Genomic DNA, 23,327 nt, shown 5'->3' on the forward strand with positions numbered 1-23,327 from the left:
GGCTTTTTGAGGCCCGGTTCACACAAGTGTGATGCCAGACATCGCATGTGATTCACTCCGCATTGCTGTGCAGATCACATGCGATGTCTGTGCGATGCAATTTCAGACAAACTGTATGGCTGAAATTGCATTCACACTAAAAAGGTGCAGGACCCTTCTTTGGTCCGCACTGGAATCAGATTGCACGGGTGTTCACACCCATGCGATCCGATTCCTGCACCATTTCACAGTTTGCACTGCGATCTTCAAACTGATCTGGGGCACCGTTAACTTTACACTGACACTCGCAGCGTTCGCAGATCTCAGCGTGAACCACAGTGCGATGCGGGAACCGGCACTGGATTCGCAGGGTTCTCGCATTGCACTAGTGTGAACCGGGCCTCAGAGTGACAAAATCTCTAACAAAGAAAACTATCCCTTGAGGTGCACAGTCCAGTCAGTAATAAACGAAAATATATATAGTTAATTGGGCATTGTAAAGTAGCCATTTCTTACCCATCCCCCGTTGCTCTGCATCCAGTCTCTCAAGTTGGTCTCCAAAAAGGTCACCATCCAGTCTTGGATCCGTGGTAGAAGGGGAGCCATCTCTTTGTTGACACATTCTGCACAAAGTGCCGCTCCAAACACAAAGAATGCCACCACACGACCCCAGTTAACCCCACCTTGGAAAAGACCACCTGCCACCTCCGCAAAATGTGCATAAGCTGTGCCAGGGGTTACGTGTATCTGTGTGGATATTTCACTGAATGCCTGTCGGAAACGTTCTTCAAACTCATCCCCTGCAGCACGCATAGCTGAATGTAGACCACAGGATGGAGGTCCAACTGGCTCTGGAAGCAAACCCCGCTGACACAGCTTGTACTGGACAAAATCTTCCACCAGGGACCGAGATCTTGGGTCAGACTGCGCCATCCAGGCTCTCTAAAAGCCAAAACACAAAAATGCCTTCTTGCCATCACTAAACACCAATCTTTTAAAATGTACAGAGAAGTCAATAAAAACTGTTTTTAAAATAAAAATGAGGTTCAAGTATTTTCTATAATGCCATTTCCATTCATTATTTTACAATTTGTCAACTTTTTTTTTTTAAAGGAACAAACATTTATAATAGACAAAATATATTTTTAACATTTCAATCTCAAAAAATAAATAGCATACAAGCACCCTCCAATAACACAGCTTTAACCACTTCAATACAGGGCACTTTTACCCCCCTCCTTCCCAGGGAAATATTCAGCTTTCAGCGCTGTCACACTTTGAATGACAATTGCGCGGTCATGCAACACTGTACCCATATTACATTTTTATTATTTTTTTTCACACAGATAGAGCTCTCTTTTGGTGGTATTTAATCACCACTGAGTTTTTTTTTATTTTTTGCTAAACAAAACAAAGGCCAAAAACTTTGGATAAAAAAAAATGAGTTTTCTCTGTTATAAAATTTTGCAAATAAATAATTGTTCTTTAAAAATTGAGGCCAAACTGTATTCTGCTACATTTCTTTGGTAAAAGGAACCCAAATCAATGTCACAGCAATCACATTGCACTGGCAGCAGACCGGTATAGTGATTGGTCATCCGCTGTGTCCTTTGGATGCAGCGGGTGACGGATCGCACCAGAGCAGCCATGCGAGGCATGTTCTCAGTAAGACGTCATATGATGTCCCCCCAGAATTATAGGGTTCCCGCCCGTCCATCATTTTACAATGGCACGGGCAGGAAGCAGTTAATCAAAGGTATGATAATGCCATAACCTGTAACATTACTGCAGTTTTATACATGTTCTCATAATAATGGATCTGGTCCCTCATTTGGTTACCCTATCCTAATTTGGTATGCCATTGTATTGAAGTTTGACATGTCTAGGATAGAGTAACTTTGCAGGAATGGGTATTAAAGCGGACTTCTGCTGACACCACAAACCAACAACACCATTTCGTTCATCTTTATTATTTAAAGCAGGGTTCCACCCAAAAGTTGAACTTCCGCTCATCGGATTCCTCCCCCCTCCGGTGCCACAAATGGTGGGGGGGGGGGGGGGGCAGGATACCTGTCAAAGAGTATCCTTTCCCACTTCCGGGAGTCGCATCCGGTGACGTCAGAGCGGTGGGAATTTCCCCCCTCCACCCGGACCAGTAGGAGAGAGGAGCAGGCCTTGCGCATGCGCAGAAAGGCTACACAGTGGATGGAAACATCAGCTGCATGTGCTGACATCGCTGGACTACAGGACAGGTAAGTGTCCATTTATTAAAAGCCAGCAGCTGCAGTATGTGTAGCCGCTGGTTTTTATTTTTTGGCCGGAACACCACTTTAAAGGCAAACTCACACATCCATCGATTTCTACATGCTTTATTTTGTTGAGAAATCACTTTGAAAAACAACCCCCCTAGCATTTCTAGCCATGGCTATCTTGAGTAAGGGCAAATGATTCATGTAGCATTTACTTCCTGGAATCCATCTGCACTTAGAGCAGGCATGCATGCAGTAGTTTGCTTAGCTAAGAAAATTCCTCCTCCTCCTCCTCTCTCCCCCCACTGAAGACTTCTGGGATGTAGGACACAATTTGCCTAGGCAAGAAATCCGGAAGTAGCTGAAGAAATGTAGGAAAAAAAAATAAACACTTTAAAACAAGTAAATATGATAGACTTTCCTATACTGTTCAAATGATGGCTAAAGAACCTCAAGCAACTTCCAGACAAATTCAAGCTGACCTTCAAGCACAGGGTACAACTGTGTCAGCTTGCACTATACATCGCCATCTGAACAAAAAGTAAACAATGCAGTCCCTACATTCAAACATGGTAGAAGTTCACTGATGTTTTGGGGATGCTTTGCTGCTTCAGGCACTGGATGTCTTTACCAAGTGCATGGCAGTATGAAATCTGAAGACTACCAGAGAATGTTGGATGCAATGTAGGGCCCAGTGTCAGAGGTCATGGGTCTTACAGCAGGACTATGACCCAAAGCACATGTCAAAAAGCACCCAGAAATGGCTTAAGACGAAGCACTGGAAAGTACTGAACTGGCAAGCAATGGGTCCAGATCCCAATCCCATAGAGCAACTTGCAAAAGATCTCATTGGGAAAAGGAACCCTTCCAATCTGAGAGACCCGGAACAGTTGTTGAAGAAAGAGTGGTCCAAAATTCCAGTAGAGGAGGTTTAAGACACTCACTGATGGTTACAGGAAACAATTGATTTCAGTTATTTTTTCCAAGGGGTGTCCTACCAAATATTAAAGTTGGGGGTGCCAATCATTTTGTCCAGTCCATTTTTTGAGTTTTGCGTGGAATGTGTAAGTTTTGGCTTCTCCACTTTTTTGTGTCATACCAATACAAAAAAAAAAAACACACACACACACACACACACACGAGAATACCTACACATTTGTCATTGCAACAATTTTGTGGGCGGAGAGGTGCATTATCTGACAGAAATGCAGGGGTGCTAATATTTTTGGCTCTACGTCATTCTGCACAGTTGGCCCACACTGTAGCAGTAAAACTACAGTGTGTAGTCGGCGGGTGGTTTAACCATTTGAGATCCGCGCTACATAGTACATAGGGACTCGGCATCGGTCACCTCCCCCAGTCAGTCCCCTCCTCCCACACAGTTAGAACACACCCAGGATACACATTTAACCCCTTCCTCACCCCTAGTGTTAACCCCTTCACTGCCAGTCACATTTATACAGTAATTAGTGCATTTTTATAGCACTGATCGCTGTATAAAATGTGAATGGTCCCAAAATTGTGTCAAAAGTGTCCGATATGTCCGTCGCAATATCGCAGGCCTGACAAAAAATAAATAAAAATCATAAATCTATCCCCTATATCAGGGATATGCAATTAGCGGACCTCCAGCTGTTGCAGAACTACAATTCCCATGAGGCATAGCAAGACTCTGACAGCCACAAGCATGACACCAGAGTCAGAGGCATGATGGAACTTGTAGTTTTGTAACAGCTGGAGGTCCGCTAATTGCATATCCCTGCCCTATATTGTAGGCACTATAACTTTTGCGTAAAACCAATCAATATACGCTTATTGCAATTTTTTTTAACAAAAATATGTAGAAGAATACGTAATCGGCCTAAACTGAGGGAATTTTTTTTTTTATTATTTAAATGAGATATTATTATAACAAAAAGTAAAAATTGTGTTTTTTTCCAAAAAAATTCTGTCTTTTTATGTTTATAGCGCAAAAAATAAAAATCGCAGAGATGATCAAATACCACCAAAAGCAAGCTCTCTTTGTGGGAAAAAAATGATAAAAAAATTATTTGGGTACAGTGTTGTATGACCGCGCAATTGTCATTCAAAATGCATCAGCGCTAAAAGCTGAAAATTGGTCTGGGCACGAAGGGGGTTTAAGTGCCCAGTAATGGAGTGGTTAATTACCTGAATGACAAGGGGAGTTTTGACATGAGGGGTGGCATTATTATTTGAATCTATAAGACTCCAAAATGTTGAACCTATTAATAACAGAATGGCAGCGCTGGAAATGGAAAAAAAAACAAAAAGTTTATATGAATGAATGTATGTGATGTATACAACCGTAATGAGTGGGCTACTGCTCCATGTACACTATTCCAGATTTATTTCCTGTTCTAAGTGACAGTCAATGTGCTTGATTTACTAAAACTGGAAAGTCAAAAATCTGGTGCAGCTCTACATAGAAACCAATCAGCCTCCAAGTTTTGTTTTTTTCAAAGCTTAATGGAACAAGCTGAAGTTAGGAGCCAATTGGTTTCTATGCAGAGCTGCTCCAGATTTTCCACTCTCCCCGTTTTAGTAAATCAACCCCACTGGGTTCTGAATATACTACATCTACAGAGATCTGCTAATAGCCTTACAAATTGCTGACTCCATGCTACAAATCTCTAAGCTATCTTGTAAAATAGTCACGCTGGAAACTACTTTCTTCTCCATTGTTTGATTTAGAGAACTATTATAAATGGATGTGAACTGAATACTTCCCATGTGATGCACGTTACACAAAATTCCCCTTTTACACTAACAGTAAGGAGTGTCAGGGGTCACCTCCCTTCTAACCTGCTTCTTCACAGCCCAAGCCAATGACGGAGGACTGTCTGCAGGCCCCTACCACACAGTCAAGTGTAATGGATAGCTGCGGGTCCAACTGTCACACAATGGGGTTGATTTACTAAAATTGTAGAGTAAAAAATAGGAAGCAGCACTACATAGAAACCAATTAGCTTTCATTTTTTTCAAGGGGTGAGCTTAAAGTGGTTTTAAAGCCTCCAGGGTTTTGTGTTACCTCTATGCATTAACCACTTGAGCCCTGGAAGGTTTTATCCCCTTAACCACCTCAATACAGGGCACTTAAACCCCCTTCCTGCCCAAGCCGTCACACTTTGAATGACAATTGCGCAGTCATGCAACAATGTACACAAATGGAGCTTTCTTTTGGTGGTATTTGATCATCTCTACGTTTCTTGTTATTTTTTGCGCTATAAAACAGTTTTTTTTCCTCAGTTTAGGCCGATATGTATTCTTCTACACATTTTTGGTAAAAATCACAATATGCGTATATTGAGTGGTTTGCGCAAGTTATAGCATCTACAAAATAGGGGATAGCTTCATGGCATGTTTATTATATATTTTTTGCTAGTAATAGCGGCGATCCACGATTTTTGTGACTGCAATATTACGGCTGACATATCAGACACTTTTGACACTATTTTGGAACCATTCACATTTATACAGCGATCAGTAGGGGTGCAACGGATCGTCACCGATCCGTGATCCGAACGGGCCACCCCGTTCGGATCGGCACACCCCGCGATCCGCGGACCGCTCCGGAGCCTAGGCCTAGGAAAGTCCCCGGCTTCGGCCTAGCTCCGGAGCGGCGGCCAGTCTGCTGCCAGAGCCCAGCGTGACACGCCTCCCCGGGGAGGCGTGTCACGCTGTGCACTGGGCTCTGGCAAGCCGACATTGAGAGGGAATATTAGAGAAGCACTGGTGTGAGAGGAGGGGGGGGGGGGGGGAAGAGCACATTTCAGGGGTGGATTAAAGAGGAAGCAGGTGAGGCTGTTTGGGACTTGTTAAAAGTACAATCTTGATGTTTTTACAGTATATATATATATATATATATATATATATATATATATATATATATATATATATATTCTGTAAAAACATCAAGATTGTACTTTTAACAAGTCCCAAACAGCCTCACCTGCTTCCTCTTTAATCCACCCCTGAAATGTATGTGTGTGTATATATATATATATATATATATATATATATATATATATATATATATATATATATATATATATATATATATATATACACACACCCACACACATACACACACACATATACACACACACACACACACATTTTTTTTTTTGGACCAATGAAAACACCCCTTTTTTTTTTTTTTTGCGCTGATCCGAAAATGATCCGATCCGTGACTCCTGATCCGAGGATCGATCCGATCCGTGAGTTTTTTGATCCATTGCACCCCTAGCGATCAGTGCTATAAAAATGCACCGATTGCTGTATAAATGTCACTGGCAAAAAAAAGGTTAACACTAGGGGACATCGCAGCCCCCGGGCACGCACATTGGCACGCGCGCCGCCTAGAGGTCCAGGAAGCCGATGATGTCTGCCCAGAACGAGAGCCACACCGCCCAGCTGTCATTTGACAGTGGGCTGAGGGCAAGTGGTTAAAGTGTATTAGCCACTTTTGTTAAGGAAAAAAAAAAAAAAAAAAACCACAACATTCCCCTCTGGGTGATCAATGTACATTGCAAGGATTATAACAACATATGTTGCAGATTCCTAACTTTTGTTATTCTGAAGAGATCCACATTTGTTTGTGCCTCTGTACCGAGTGGGTCTAATGGGAGTGGTTTCATAATTAACTGTCAGTTGTGCAGCTGCAGAGCACTAATGAGGAAATCTGCTTTGCCTGCATCCTTTTAGACGTGCTCCTATTGAAAGTATCTCTCCAAAAAATGATATTTTTGCTGCTGGGGAATCCTGAAATCTGACTTGTATCTTAGGCAGACTTCTGGCAAAATTGGTGAGCCAATCACACAAGCAGGAAACAATGTTTCTGGGGCATGTTCAGTACACACTTTGTGTACAGAACAACTCCAGGTAGCCATATTGCAATGCATTCTCACAAAATTACAGCGGCTGCAGATTGAATAGGAAAGGTAATTTTTAATAACATCCAATTACAATATGATGATTAGTGTCCCAATTATATGCGTTATTTTTTTTTTTGCCTTTTTTTTTTTCTTCCCGCAAAAGTGACATTAACCTTTAATGACCAGGCCATTTTTGGCGATACGGCACATGCGTTACATTAACCGACAATTGCAGCTTGCGCGACGCTGTACTCAAATAAAATCAATGTGCTATTCCCCCCCACAAATAGAGCTTTCTTTTGGTGGTAATTGATCATTTCTGCGTTTTTATTTTTTGCGCTATAAACGAAAAAAAATAATATAGATATATATCTATACATCACTTTCTGCTATAAAAACATAAAAAAAATCAAACTTCCATCAATTTAGCCCAAACCCTAGGGGCAAAGGGTTACGTTTATTCCTTAATTGTGGTTGCTTACTGTGGCGCATAGCTGAGAAGTCTGCTTGTTTACATCAGAAAACCGCCATTCTGTGGGAAGCGATCGCGGGTGGGTCACTGATGGGCTCCCTCTGTGATCAATCAGCACGTGCGTGCACCCCCCTCCCCCGGCTATTGAACAAAATCACGTACAGAAACAGGATTTTGCGCAATAGAGCCGCCTCGCCACAGCATATATGCAGCAGGTAAAGTGATTGTAAACCCTTTTTTTAACATAACAAATATGCCTATACTTACCTGCTCTGTGCAATAGTTTTGCACAGAGCAACCCCCGATATTCTTCTGGGGTTCCCTGCCAGAGCTCCTGGACCTTCCCTTCTGTCAAGTGCCCCCACAGCAAGCAGTTTGCTATGGGGGCACCTGAGCTCTGTGTGTCCATTCAGACATGGAGACAAAGTTTGGTCCACTCTCTCCTCATTAGTTCACTGGCTATGATTGACAGCAGTGGGGGCCAATGGTGCCCTGCTGCTGACTCAGCCAATGAGGAGGGAGGATTCCCGGGCAGCCAAGACTCGCATGCAACATAACTAGATCGAGATGGGGCTGCTGCATAAAAAAAAAAAAAAAAAGAGGGGGCACCGGGCATCTTAGGAGCGAGCATGCATGGGTGCCCCAGCATTTGCAGAAGAGAAGAGGCCCTGCATGACTCGGAAAAAATTATGTAATATATAATAATTTTGGACAACAGTTTTGTTGATCCATGGTGTGCTGGCAAATATCTACTTTGTGACTTGAACCAGCTGGTTGTTGCTGCAGCACCCAAACATTGACAGCTTATCCAGGAACGTGTGCAATAGGAATATGAACTATTAATTATGAGGAGGGGCCCCAGAAGAGGAGGATCGGGGCTGCTCTGTGCAAAACCATTACACAGAGCAGGTAAGCATGACAGGTTTGTAATTTTAGTTATAAAAAAAAAACACAAGGTTTAAAAATCACTTTAATTGAACAAGCTGAAGTTAGAAGCCGATTGGTTTCTATGTAGATTTTGCACTCTCCAGTTTTAGTAAATTACCCCCATTCTGTATAGTCTCAGCTTGTACACACATTGTGAGCTTCCCTGCCTTCTGCTATCAGCTGACCCCTCTGTAACCCTGAGCACCCGTCCCAGGGCACCCAGAAGCCCACCTACCAGTCATGTGCTGCTGGGGGCTCCCCCGGAGACGGCTGGTATCACTCTCATGCTGCTCTCTCCCCCACGGCCCGTACTGCAGTTCCCTTCGCTGATCTAAAAGGAAACCACTTCCGGCTCTGTCATGGCGACGCCCGATGACATCAAACGAAGGCACGCTCCGATTGGACGGCTCTCCTCCTACCGGTGAACGAGGAATACCTCAGTGCCGTAATGTACAGACTAAACTGGCACGCCAGTGTTCCGCTACAAGCGTCTGCACGGGTAGGAATGTGACCCCCCTCAGATGTGTAATGGCCGTATTCTGTACATAGCGGCTGTAACCTTCCTCCGACACACGTTCTACCACCCGCCACGTGTCCAGCGCAGTGCATGTAAAGACTGCACGGCGCCCCAGGAATGCAGGCGGTCAATAAGTGCGGCGCCTCTGCGGTGGTCTCTCCGGATCTCATGGCCCGCAACTTGTCTGCAGCTTCCTCGTTCCCTGACGCCTGCTCCCGCCCGGATCACCTTGCTGGGAGCCCCACCCACTTCCCACTCTCCTCCAATTACGTGCTCGGGACGGTCGGAGGGGGGCTGGCCCTAGTGTCCCGTCTACACGAAGCATTACGGTAGTGGTCCAGGGACTCCGCAGGATGGATGGGATGCAGAGGAGTCGGAGAGTGATGGAGGAGCACCGCACAGCGGGGGGAAGATGAGGGCATGGCGGTGAAAGCGGACATGGAATGACACTGGGGGCAGTTTATCATTTATTATCCAGCCACACACAACACCTATTTCCCTTTACCTTCCCCTAGTTAGTGTTAATGCCTCCATTGTAATATTAGGTGGAGGAATGTCCTGCCGCTCTCGGCCTCCCACGGGGGACATCCCCAGAAACCTCAGTTACATTGCTGGACTTTATGAACGAGCCTACTACCGCACTTCCAGGCCCAGCCTCGAGGAGCGCGACGAAGAGGAGGAAGAAGAAGCCGCGTCCTCTCCGGGTCGCTCCACCGCCGTAAAATCGGCAAGCGCTCCTCGAAGGCGTTCGCGTTCCGCCCCGGCGTTGCGCGTACCGCGGACTGAGCGCCACCGTAGCCCAGAAACCAGGAAGAGGGTCCGCTTTGCCGATGCTTTAGGGCTGGAGCTGGAGTCCGTACGCCATTTCAGACGTGAGGATATGCCCCAAATCCCGCAACACGTCACCCACCGACTTCAGAGAGAATTGCTGGAACAAATTGGAGGATCCTGCAGCTCCAAAGAGGACGTGGTATGTTGTAGATTGTCTTTCCCATCAGATGCAATCAATAGTAACCGTCATAAGCATTATATTTGCTGTGTGTTGAGATGTAAGGGCAGCCATTCTCAACCAGGGTTCCATGGAGCCCTAGTGTCATCAGTACACCAAGGATTCCTCCAAAGGGTCCAAAGCTTTATTATCGTGGTCACATGATAAACATATAGCAATATATCAGAGCTACGCAGGGCTCCTTCATCAGGCAATTGACCACCTGCCTGATGAAGGGGTCCTGCTTGGCTCCAAAACGTTGCTGTATGTTTATAATGTGACCAGGATAATAAAGCTTTGGACTCTTTCGAGGAATCCTTGGTGTGCTGATGACATTTATTTATTTTTCTTTACAAATAATATTGGTCTTTATTGAAAATTGGCATGGTACATTGTAACAGGCGCTCCTAGCCCCGTAATGCGTTCCACGCTGGAACGCATTGCGGCGACCGTGCGATGACGTCATCGCCCGGCGCCGCATGCGTTCCAGCTTGGAACGCAGAAGTGCGCCACACATCACGGCTGCGCTGGATTCAGTGCTGATGCACTACACCTGGCTCTTGCCTATAAAGGCATTCATTAAACATAGAGACACCGTTCTATTAGGCTTCATTTCCATGGACGTTTTTACAGTCACTTTTCTGAGCTTTTTTTGCAGCTTAAAAACGTCTCTCCATGTTAGCCTATGGCCTCATGCCCACCATGACGTTTTTGAGCTGTAGATGGCTGAGCCGTTTTTAAGCTGCAAAAAAAAACAGGACCAGTGCGTTCTGATGCTCCAGCCTTAGAGCTGTAAAAACCCCAGACGTTAAAAAAAACACTCAAAAACTCTCAAAAAACGCTACCGCGGCGTTTTTGAGCTCCAGCTCAAAAAAAAAAAAATGGACAGGCGTTTTTAAGCTGTAAAAAAGGCTAAAGAAAGTGGCTGTAAAAACGTCCATGGAAATTAAGCCTTATTGTCAGCCGTAGCTCGGCCACGCTACAACCAATGGTGCCATCGCTCCCCATGCTGCAAACCCAAACCCGCCTGCAACTCCTGCATTAATGCTGCTACGTTAACTGCAATAGATTGCCGTTGCTGGGGACAACCTTACAGACCTTCCTTGTTGACACCATAAACTACGGAATCCCTTGTTGCTACACTGAAGCCCTGCAAACGGAATAGCAATTGTTTTACTTGTAGTACTATAGAAAGATCTGCTGCACATTTTCCTCCTAAAACAATTGCTGTTATTTATTATGGCTTGTAGCTATTAACATACTACTTGGGACTAACTGTTATGTCTATGGCTGTTTGCAGAGGAACATCTTAAAGGGACATCTACTCTCAAAATTACCTGAGCTATATTTGCCTCTCATATGCAACTATTAGTTGTCTTTACAATTCCTATTTACTACGTGCTCGACTAAATTGTTATTTGTTTATGGGCCTTGCCCTAACTTGCTGAACATGTTCGCTCTAACTTTTCTATGCTAAGGGTTGATGGTATTTCATACCAACTCCCGTAGTGGCCTAATGCATTTCTATATGTTTAAGTGATATGATGTAGAGAACCCCCAAACTCCTGTTTGCGTGGAGTGACGCCTGGGGTCCCGTACTGATAATCACTTGCATATAGAAGTGCATTGCAATCTTTAAGTGTATGCTATAATTTTAAACGCTAAGCTCTGGTCGCATGTTGTAATGCGTCCAACCTTAGTAGCTCAACGCCTTTCTTTATGTGAGAGAGATGATGTAGAGAACCCCCAACTCCTGTTTGCGTGGAGTGACGCCTGGGGTCCAATACTGAATTCTCACATAAGGAAGTGCATTGAAATCTTTGCTAACCGCAGTTGTGGTTCACTCCGTTCACCAGAGCTGTTACATACATTGAGTAAGAAGAAATGCATGTCAAAGCAAAACAGGTAGTTAAGCAGCAGGTAATAAACAATGTCCCCCTGTTACAATGTAATGACAAAATATGAAACAGTGAGCATCAAAGAACTAAAATATAAAATGTTAGTGCAGCATTCGGGGGGGTGGGGGGGGGGCTGATGACATTTCTTCAATTTGATCATCCATGGTTTCCAGCCTACGGTCATTACAGAACCCAGCACTACAGCCAGTTTATTGTCCGTGTGCCCAGGGAATATTGCCCATGGAGCCCTAGGGCTCATCCAAAGCTGGCTAGGATTCCTGTAGCCGTAATTTACCTCCCATCTGGTGGTGCCTGTATAATTCCAGCACCAATGCTACTTGACAGGGGCAGCAGGGTGGCATTCTGACCACTACTATAAGGTGGGCATTCTTCCCATTGACCACTACCGACATGAGGACCATTTTCCCAACGACCCCCAACTGACTAATCTGAACAGGAGTTCCCTGAACTGAAACATTTTTAAAGAGTTCCTTGTTGAGTAAAAGAGATGGGAAAAGCTGCAATAGGGAGTACTTTAGGATGAATGTGTCCTAGATCAACCTCACAATCTTTTTAACATGAAGGAACCCTTGAAATAACTTTCAGGTCTCAGAGAATCCCTGATAATAATTACTATATCTACAGTTGATGGTACATTAGTGTGATGGTCAGTGGAAAGGCCACCCCTAAGACTCCTTTCACACTGGTGCTGCCCATAGCATCGGCGGTAAAATAGCGGTAAAACGCCCCTATTTTACCATCAGATTTGCAGCGCATTTAGACAGCTAGCGGGGGCACTTTTAGCCCCCGCTAATGGCCGAGAAAGGGTTAATACCACCCGCAATGCACCGTTACAGCAGCGTATTGCCGGTGGTAAGGCAGCGCTGCCCATTGATTTCAATGGGCAGGAGCGCCTTAGCAGCGGTAAGTTCACCGATGCTAATGCACTCCAAAGAAGCTGCTGGCAGGACTTTTTCTGACCCCCTGCCAGCGCACCGCTCCAGTGTGAAAGCCTGAGCGGAGTGTGAGGAGCAGCTGTTTAAGGGCGGATTGCAGGCACTATTTTTAATGCTATGCGCCTGCAAAATGCCCTCAGTGTGAAAGGGGTCTTATACTTGTGGTCACTGTCAGGAATCTTTCCCTTACACATAGCTAAAAAGACTATTGGTGTCAGTGGTGGCTTATCCAAGAGGTAGAAATTGCTAATTTATCAAGGAACACCCAGCAACTTCTGGAGGAACCGTATAGTACTTCTGGGGGGACCCTATGGCGAGCTTTGCATTACAGTCCACCACTTTTGTTCTGTAATTTAAAAAAAGTGTACATAATATTATACGTAAAGGAGCCAGGGATAATATTCACAATTATAAAGATGAAAGTTAAACCTGCAGAGAAATTAAAGCTGAAGTTTAGGAAAGGCAAGTTTTACATCGTTACATTGGTTCAGCTTTAACTGTATGTAAAAATTCACTCTAGAGCCACCCTGCTCCCCGCTTACTTGTCACTGAATTTAATTGCCAATGCCTCCCGTTGCTATCAATTTACCCAGTGAGAAAGGAGAGAGCAAAGAATGCTGCTGCCCTTGTGCACATTGCTGGATTGAGATCTGGCTCAGGTAAGAATACAGAGGTGCTGTGAGGATCCTCTGGCACAGAACGTTTTTTATCTTAATGCATAGAATGCATTAAGAAAAAAAAAAACTTTAGCCTTTACAACCACATTAAACACTGTGCATTTAAGAAACATTGTTTACATGGGCAATCTTTCTTAGGAGAATATTGCCATAAAGATCGATCTGCTGAGCTATAATTTTTGGCTGAGGTCCATTAGATAAATTATCTTTTTACATGCCTGTTTTTCCCTCCTATAGTGAACCTCAGTCAGCCTGGAAGGTAAGTAACCTAACAACAGCGCTGATGAGCAGTCACCTTGCAATGCTTGCAAGTGCTTCTGTTTTGATTCAAGTAGACCTTGTTTTTTCTCCATGTCTAGATTAAAGCTGGACCTTCTATCCTTTACTGCCACGGATGCTGTCATCTTAGCCTCTTTTATCTACAGTTGCCATGGAGCTGTCCATGTGATCAGATTTGAGATCAGCCATTTGATGGCTTGACAGTTCAGTTGTGAGCCAACATAAGCTCAATAGTAACTGTAACAGTTATAATTCAAGGCATGCTTTGAAATAACCCCTTTGGAAAACCCTTAAATTGTGGGGTTTAGTTCCCCTTTAAGACCCTTTTCACACTGAAGGTGCTTTACAGGCATTTTAGCGCTAAAAATAGCACCTCTAAAGTGCCTGTAAACTGTCTCCCCAGTGTGAAAGCTTGGTGGCTTACACACTGGGGCGGTGTGCTTACAGTACGGAAAAAAAAGTCCTGCAAGCAGCATCTTTGGGGCAGTACTGGAGCTGTGTATACCGTCCCTGCCATTGAAATCAATAGGCAGTGCTGCCGAAGCGTCTGCAAAGCGATTCGGCGGCAGCGCTTTCCAGACGCTTTTAAGCCCTTCTTTGTAGTTAAAAGTGCCCCAATCCAGCCCGTACAGTGACGGTAAAGCGCTTTACCACTAATGTGGCCCGCGCACCAGTGTGAAAGGGCTTTAAGTCTCTCCCCTTCCTGGTGTTGAGCTCCGCCCTTTGTAATTTAGCATTAAAATGCCAGACACTCTGCCATTCCACTAAGATTCTAGCATTTGATAGTTGAATGATAGGTTCTTAGCACAAGGAGAAAACAGGGCTTAAAGCGGAACTAAACCTACAAATTTAAAGGCTTAATTCACACCTGTCCAACCGTCCTGTGCTGGTCTTCAGCACAGCCGTCATCACAGCACTCAGAGACCAGTCCAATGCTGTAAGCTAAGGTGTGCATGCACAGCTCAGTTTACAATGCCGGAGAAGGCAGCAAGCAGGCATGTAGGGGCATTTTATCGCATGTACATGTCTCTACTGCAGTAAAAGCCTTCCTGCTCGCTGTTATGCCGCGTACACACGATAATTTTTCGGCATGAAAAAAAACCAACGTTTTTAAAAACGTCATTTAAAATGATCGTGTGTGGGCTACACTACATTTTTCGGCTTCTGAAAAACGACAAAAAAAATTCGAACATGCTGCATTTTTTAACGTCGTTTTAAATGTTGTTTTTCGGGTTGTAAAAAATTATCGTGTGTGGGCTAAAACGACGTTTTAAACCCGTGCATTCTCAGAAGCAAGAAATGAGTCGGGAGCGCTCGTTCTGGTAAAACTACCGTTCGTAATGGAGTAAGCACATTCATCAAGCTGTAACAGACAGAAAAGCGCGAATCGTCTTTTACTAACACGGAATCTGCTAAAAGCAGCCCAAAGGCGAATGGAACTTCTCCTTTATAGTGCCGTTGTACATGTTGTATGTCACCGCGCTTTTTTCATAATTTTTTAAAAACGATGGTGTGTGGGCAACGTAGTTTTTAATAATGAAGTTGGAAAAACGTTGTTTTTTGGACATGCTGAAAAACAACGTTTTTTTTCATGCCGAAAAATGATCGTGTGTACGCGGCATCACAGTAGAAGTTCATTTCCACTTTAACTGTTTTACCTTAAATTATAACAGTTACACGATCGGTTTGTCCTCTGAAAACAGACGAATGGACTGTTTATCGGACAAACCGATCGTGTGTGGGCCCCATCGGTCTTTTTTCCATGTTAAAAAATAGAACATGTTTTAAAATTTTCCTATGGATAAAACACCGATAGAAAAATCTGATCGTCTGTGTGGAACTCCATCAGAGAAAAATCCATACATGCTCTGAATCAAGTCGACGCATGCTCAGAAGCATTGAACTTCATTTTTTTCGGCTTGTCGTAGTGTTTTACGTCACCGCGTTTTGGCACGGTCGGAATTTAGTCTGATGGTGTATAGGCAAGACTGATGAAAGTCAGCTTCATCGGATATCCGGCGAAAAAATCCATCGGATTAGATTCCATCAGATATCCGATCGTGTGTATGAGGCTTTACAGTTATTAGTGTGTTTATGTTAGCTCTCAACTGAATTGTCAAGCCATCAAATGGCTGGTGTCATAACTGATCACATGTGCAGCACCATTGCAACTGAAGATCAAACAGAGGCTAAGATGGCATCTTCATCCCGTAAAGGATAGGAGGCTTTAGCATTTTAATTAACATGAAGGTTTACAATTTGAGCCCAGGATCTAGGGGATTGATTAGAAGAATATTACATATTGCAATCACCTCAAGGTACTTGTCAGCATCTTTGATCTTAGGCACATTCTAGTCCTAAACAGATACTTTTAATGCAATCACATTATTGTATTTTATGCATTTAAATTATGCATATTACTTGGACAAGGAAGCATCATTTTAGCATTATCTAATACACACTCAGAATCAGCCTTGTACAAACCTATCTTATGTCTGGGTCACATAGGTCTACCTGAGACGCAATAATAACTACGTTATGTCCTTGCTAATATATCTTTCATAGGAATCTTTTAATGTAAGCAAACTTTAATGAATAGTAATACTCTGTCCTTGCTTGTAATACTGAAAAGAACTGTGATGAATATTAGTGTATTCTTTTTTTCCACTGGAAGCACTGTTTAACCAAGATGTTGTTTTCCAGAGCTGGTGTGAGGCTCGCCATGTCCTATCCCCTTCATGGGTAGTAGAGCCAGAAACACTGGAAAAACAAACATGGGAGCGAAGTGCCTGGGATCAGCAAACATGGGATCAGCGTGTGTGCCTACAGAATATGCGCTGTGAAAGCTGCTTCCTGTGGGGGTCCGTAAGGGTCCTGGATCTGGCTTATGAAAAGAGAGTTACAGTGCGCTACACTCTGGATGGATGGCTTTCTTATGAGGAAACCCATGCTCTGTATGCTGCTCGTCTGTGCCATGGTGGAGCCGGCCACCCCAGCACCGATCTCTTCACTTTCCGTCTACCTCTACCAACTCGAGACCAACCCCACCATTCTTCACTACAGTTTGCTATTTGTTATCAAGTTGGAGATGAGGAGTTCTGGGACAACAACAAGGGCAAGAATTACAGCCTAAATCTGTCTAATGCTCGAGCTTCCCGGACTCAGGATTCTGAAGATGGATGGATACATTTCATATAATACGAGAGAGAGAGAAAAAAAGCCAAGTGTCTGATAATTGTTCTGCATGTCAAAGATAGACCAAAGACTTCGGACCAAATAACTATTGTCAGAATAAAATAAAAGTGCTCAAAATGTAGGGTATAATGGAATGGAATTATTGGTATCAAAAATGGACTACATTTTTAAAGAAAACAGTAATGCATTATTTTATAACAATAGGTAGACATGTGCTTTCTCTAGCTTAAAGGGTTGTCCTCTTGTAGGAGAATGTGTAAGCCCTCCCACCCCTTGACAGTGGTCATTGATAGAGGGTCCTTAGTCTGAGATTACAATTGGTGTGGACATTTAATAGGGGGACATGGAGTCCACGTTTGTTGTCCTTCATATAATAGAAAAGTTTAACTGCTACCAGTAGAAAGGCATTGAAAAATCAATGTTATCTGATTAGAGATTAAATACAAGTGTGACCTATTTGTAATTTTAGTCAACTCCATTCATGCTTCAAGGTTATTCTGGGTATCTAATTCAGGGATCATAGCTGGGGAGCACATTAGCCATTGTTAAATGTTAAACACTATTTCACGTTGCAGTATCAATTTATGCTAGTTTAATTAATGGAAAGGATTGTAAACTTTCAGATGTAAATAGATCATATTATTTGGTCCTACACATTACTGACACATTATTGACTGTAGGATATCTGGCTGCAATAATCTAGCCACGCCATTTTATAGTATAAAGAGCATTAATGTGCAGTAACCTGTAGCAACCAATCCAGTTTGGTGACAGTTTAGCACAGTCAGAATACGCATCTGTTACTGGATACTGAATAGTTGCTGTGGGTTACTTCACATTGCTTCTTCTCTTATATAGAAAAGTCAAAATATAAAAATCTGTCTAATAAACGTAAAAAGATAGATTTAAAAAAAAGGTAAAATAAAAGGTAGATGCTGGAAATATACATTATTGTTATGTAGCTAGTGGTAGTTAGTTATATTTAACTTGACTTGTCCTGTAATGTTGAAGATGTTTCATTGATTATCAAAGTAACTTCTTAAAGCGGAGTTCCAACCACAATCAGCATTTTTTAAATGTATGTCCTTTCATCCTGCGTTTTTATAATATAAATCCGGTCACTTACTATTTTACAATTCGCTGCCGATCCGCATAGATATTCAAAAAAGATAGTTTATAAAACTATATCTACACCGTTGTCACTTTGCTTGTGGGCAATGTGAAGCCTACAAGCACTTACTTCCTGGAAGTCTTGGATGGGGAGTGATAATTGGGTAGCGCACTGCATCCTGGGAAATTATGACACACATTTCCCAGGAGCATTAGAGGGAGATGAGGTGGATTCAAAGGCAGATTTCGTGGGACCGCATAGCAACAGGCATTTCCAGATGAGTAAAAAAAAAAAATTATTTTCTTTTTTAGTCGTAAGCTAGAGTTTAAAGCAAAATTGTTTTTTTGATGGAACCTCCACTTTAAAGGGGAGCTTTAGAGCCGGTTCACACTTCCGCGGCACGACTTCGGAGGCGACTCTGCAAGTCGTCCTGAAGACGATTTTAGAGGCGACCTGCAAAACGACTTCTGTATAGAAGTCAATGCAAGTAGCCCCGAGCTGCCCACGAAGTCGTGCAAGAACTTTTTTCTAAGTCGGAGCAACTTGCGTCGCTCCTAATAGAACGGTTCCATTGCATTGAATGGGACGCGACTCGTCAGGCAGCTGAGCCGCCTGATGAGTCGCCTCAGTGTGAACCGGCTCTAACTCTTTCCACGGGGTTCATTTTTCTTTTATCCTTCTCTTACCTTTTACTGGGTTATGCTCAAGTAACATACACACCCAGCAAATCCAGCATTGTCCTGTTCCATCACTGTGCCACTACTTGCTACCCTCTTCATTTTCTTATATCATCAGGAGCACTCTGTCTTTTTCAGGTTCTTGCAGCCAGCCCCCAGAAGACACAGATATCCTAGGAGGCTGCTGGAGAAGAATAATAGAATAATGTCTTTGTAATTGTGGCGGGGGGCAGACTGAAGTAAGAAATAGTGAAAAAAATGTTTTTTTAAGTTGTAAAGGCTTATTAGAGAAAGGGGGGGGGGTTGTGGCAGAGGTTTGCAAATATGCAAAGTCGTTTTTGGGAGTGAAGGTCAGATTTAAGTTGTATTGTCAAAAACATACCTAAGCATTTATAGGCACCATAATCCAAGCACCATGGAATATGTCAAGGCAGATACTGATTGCACAAGAACACCATTGCAGATGTAAAGCCCCCGTACACACGATCGTAATTTCCGATGGAAAAAGTCAGCCGGACTTTTTCCATCGGAAATTCTGACCGTGTGTATGCCCCATCAGAGTAATTCCATCGGAAATTATGAATTCCATTGGAGTTTAGATAGAGAACATTTTCTCTTTCCCTCCGATGGAATTCCATCGGAATTCCGATGTGATTTTGGTCGGACAAAGGTCCGACCGTGTGTATGGGGCTTAACAGTTTATGAAACCATCCTGTTTCAATTACATTATCCAATCCCAAAGTGGTGTTTATTGTCTGATATAGGAGACCAAAGCTGGGAAATGTTGTCAGATTGCTGGAATAGAGAGGTTAACCACTTAAGACCCGGACCATTATGCAGGTTAAGGACCTTGCCCCTTTTTGCGATTCTGCACTGCGTCGTTTTAACTGACAATTGCGCGGTCGTGCGACGTGGCTTCCAAACAAAATTGGCATCCTTTTTTTCCCACAAATAGAGCTTTCTTTTGGTGGTATTTGATCACCTCTGCGGTTTTTATTTTTTTAAACAAAAATAGAGCGACGATTTTGAAAAAAATTCAATATTTTTTACTTTTTGCTATAATAAATATCCCCAAAAAAGATAACAATTTTTTTTTAGGCCGATACGTACTCTTCTACCTCTTTTTTGGTAAAAAAAATCGCAATAAGCGTTTATCGATTGGTTTGCGCAAAATTTAAAGCGTTTACAAAAAAGGGGATAGTTTTATGGCATTTTTATTTATAATTATTTTTTTACTACTAATGGCGGCGATCAGCGGTTTTTTTCGTGACTGCGACATTATGGCGGACACATCGGACACGTTTGACACATTTTTGGGACCATTGTCATTTTCACAGCGAAAAGTGCTATAAAAATGCACCGATTACTGTGAAAATGACAATGGCAGTAAAGGGGTTAACCACTAGGTGGCAGTAATGGGTTAAGTGTGCCCTAAGGGAGTGATTTTTACTGTAGGGGGGCGTGGCTGTAGGTGTGACATCACTGATCGTCGTTCCCTATATCAGGGAACAGACGATCAGTATCACTGCCACACAGAAGAACAGGGAAGGTGTGTTTACACACACCTCTCCCCGTTCTTTAGCTCCTGTGACCCGATCGCGGGACACCGGCGGCGATCGGGTCCGCGGGTGGCGCAGTCACAGAGCTTTGGACCGGGTTGCGCGTGCGACCCACGGCTGGGCTCTTAAAGGCGACGTACAGGTACGTGCCTGTGCCCAGCCGTGCCATTCTGCCGACGCGTTAGGCAGTCCTTAAGTGGTTAAAGAAGGATTACGGTATATGTGGATGGTAGATGCTGTTGAACACTCTCACCATGTTTACAGAAGGTTGTTCTATTTTGGTATAGATGTGCTCTTTCACATCTCTTGCTAACCACTTGTTATGTCCATAATGTGCACCTCACTGTCTTTGAAATAATGTCCCTTTTCTGTAATGGCGTGTACACAAGATCGGTCTGATGGACCGTTTTCATCAGACCAAACTGATCGTGTGTGGGCCCCATCGGTTATTTATCCATCGGTTAAAAAATTTGAAACTTGTTGGATACCTAACTGATAGAAAAAAAACTATCGTTTGTAGGCACGTCCATCGGTTAAAAATCCACGCATGTTTAGAATCAAGTCGACGCATGCTTGGAAGCATTGAACTTCGTTTTTTTCAGCACGTCGTTGTGTTTTACGTCACCGCGTTCTGACACAATAATTTTTTTAACTGATGGTGTGTAGGCACGACGGACCATCAGTCAGCTTCATCGTTTAACTGATGGAAAAATCCATCAGACCGTTTTCATCAGATTGACCGATCGTGTGTACAGGGCATTAGGAAAACTGACCAGTAGAATTCCTCTCCTATGTTGGGCTTAGGGTTGCCACTTTTTCTTCAAGCCAAACCCGAACACTTTAGCGGTGCACAGCAAAATGTATTTTTATTTTTTATATAGTATAAACCATAGGATAACAGACTTGGGACACCTTTGGGGGCTCCAAAGAGAATAGTAATGTGGGACGCATAGTGCCCTCTAACTCTCCGGTCAGGCCCTGTTCCGAGCCACATTCCTGTTTCAATATTGTGGTGTCCGTTTAATAAACTGTGAAGTTTTTTCTCCGTTCAGTTCACAGCAGTTCACGGCAGTTCTCATGAGGAGAATTATCTTCTCTGCAGCCGGTTTAATAAACTGAGAACTTCAGTTCTCAGATGGTGAACAGAGGTGAAGTTTTTTCTCTGAAAACAGCCGAGATCTGTGTAAAAGTGGGTGGACTGCCTGTAATCTCGTGAGATATTGTGAGATTATGGTGCAGCCGAATTCAAAAAGTGAAACTAAAGTTTAAAAGAACACGTAATTAATGTTTTCAGACATGTGATAACATATTATATATATATATATATATATATAATTACATATATATATATATATATATATATATATATATATATATATATAAATACTGTATGTATATATATATATATATATATATATATATATATATACATATACATATACACATATATACATACATATATACCGTATTTATCAGCCTATTGTGCGCACCCGCGTATAGCGCACACCCCTACTCTGGACGTGAAATTCCTGAATTTTATTTATTTTTTATTACTTACAGTTTTGGTGTCTTGCCTGGCGTCCATTGGCGGCCTTGTCCGGTCCGTCTGCGGCCTTCGTGGTGTCCTCCCCGCTGCTCCTGCGCTGTCTCTGAGCCGATCCCTGCTTCCCGCGCTGTGTTTGAACGCCGCCGCCGACATATACCGAGCGCAGTACACTCGAGCACGCTCGGCTCCTCTCGCATAACCTAGAAGGGAGCCGAGCCTGGCCGACTGTACCCGAGTGTACTGCGCTCGGTATATGTCCGCGGCGGCGTTCAAACACAGTGCGGGAAGCAGGGATCGGCGGCAAAGTTCAAACACAGTGCGGGAAGCAAGTATCGGCGTATATCGCGCACCCACAATTTTGCCCTGATTTTGAGAAGTGCGCGGTATACGCCGATAAATACGGTATATATGTGTGTGTGTGTGTGTATATATATATATATATATATATATATATATATATATACACACACACACACACACACACACACACACACACACATGTTATATAGATACTGTATGTATGTATATATATATATATATATATATATATATATATATATACACACACACACACACACACACGTGTATATTGTTGTTAATATTCATTTTTAACCCACTGGTGTTGAAATTAGGAAGAAATAAGCCTTCTTCCTCTTATCACACCAGCTTCTCTCCCAGATTCTCCACCTCTGAGCTGGTGAATCTGGAAGGGAGATATTTCAGGTGAAGAGCTGTGAAATCTTCATATCACGGTTTATTAAACTGGCCGTTTGTGACAAAACATCCATGTGATGTGATGTGAAGTGGAGAATGTGTTCTCTGCTCCTTATCACAGTTTATTAAACCGGCAATGCTCTGTGATAAGCAGTGATAAGCCGTGATCATCATGATCTCGGCTTATCACGGTTTATTAAACGTACACCTGTGTCTGGGTTTCAGGGGCTCTGAAATCCGGACACATGATTTAAAACCCGGACAGGTGGCAATCCACTCGGTGAGGTTGTTTTGTCTCCCCAATGTACAGATTTATGCATTTCCTCACTACACTGGACTACATGTAAAAAGTCACTTGTGTTTTGCTGCTTTTTCTGTTGTATGCACAAGTGTTTGCCTTGGTGTATTGCCAGGCTTGAAAATCACAGGAATACCATGCTTCTAAAAATTTTTGGACACTCCAGTGTTTTCCTGGCTTTCATTAGAACTGAAAACTTTGCTTGGATAACCAGTGAAACATCTTCAACATCACAGAAAAAGTCCATTTGAATGTGACTACCACTAGCTATACTAGACAGCTATAGTTGGATAAATATGAACCTTTAAAGATAGTGTGATGTGATTTAAAGATTAGAATGTTCTGTGTTTACAAGGTTACTACTATGTTGCTCCATTGATAGACAAATAT

General features: G+C 43.1%; 2 protein-coding genes across 4 annotated transcripts in view; one reads left to right on the plus strand and one right to left on the minus strand.

Moving 5' to 3' along the window:
* Window positions 1-8,948, minus strand: part of LOC120941191 (polyadenylate-binding protein 2-B) — a 45,364-nt gene extending 36,416 nt beyond the window's left edge. For 2 of the 3 annotated variants that reach the window (XM_040354508.1, XM_040354491.1), the window contains exons 1-2: window positions 8,758-8,948; window positions 496-921 (exon numbers count right to left, since the gene is read on the minus strand). In XM_040354508.1, the coding sequence (XP_040210442.1) occupies window positions 496-912 (417 nt within the window). In that variant the 5' untranslated portion in view covers window positions 913-921; window positions 8,758-8,948. Of the gene's footprint in view, window positions 1-495; window positions 946-8,757 lie in introns of all 3 variants that reach the window. The other variant, XM_040354497.1, reaches the window with a different exon arrangement.
* Window positions 8,949-9,041: 93 nt separating this feature from the next.
* Window positions 9,042-17,680, plus strand: PPP1R3E (protein phosphatase 1 regulatory subunit 3E). Its single transcript, XM_040354479.1, has 2 exons — window positions 9,042-10,009; window positions 16,541-17,680. Exons 1-2 carry the CDS (start codon window positions 9,593-9,595, stop codon window positions 17,033-17,035), a joined length of 912 nt encoding a protein of 303 aa, XP_040210413.1. The 5' UTR covers window positions 9,042-9,592; the 3' UTR covers window positions 17,036-17,680.
* Window positions 17,681-23,327: the final 5,647 nt, after the last annotated feature.

The sequence above is a fragment of the Rana temporaria genome, chromosome 1, assembly GCF_905171775.1.
Source record: "Rana temporaria chromosome 1, aRanTem1.1, whole genome shotgun sequence".
NCBI classification, from domain to species: Eukaryota; Metazoa; Chordata; class Amphibia; order Anura; family Ranidae; genus Rana; species Rana temporaria.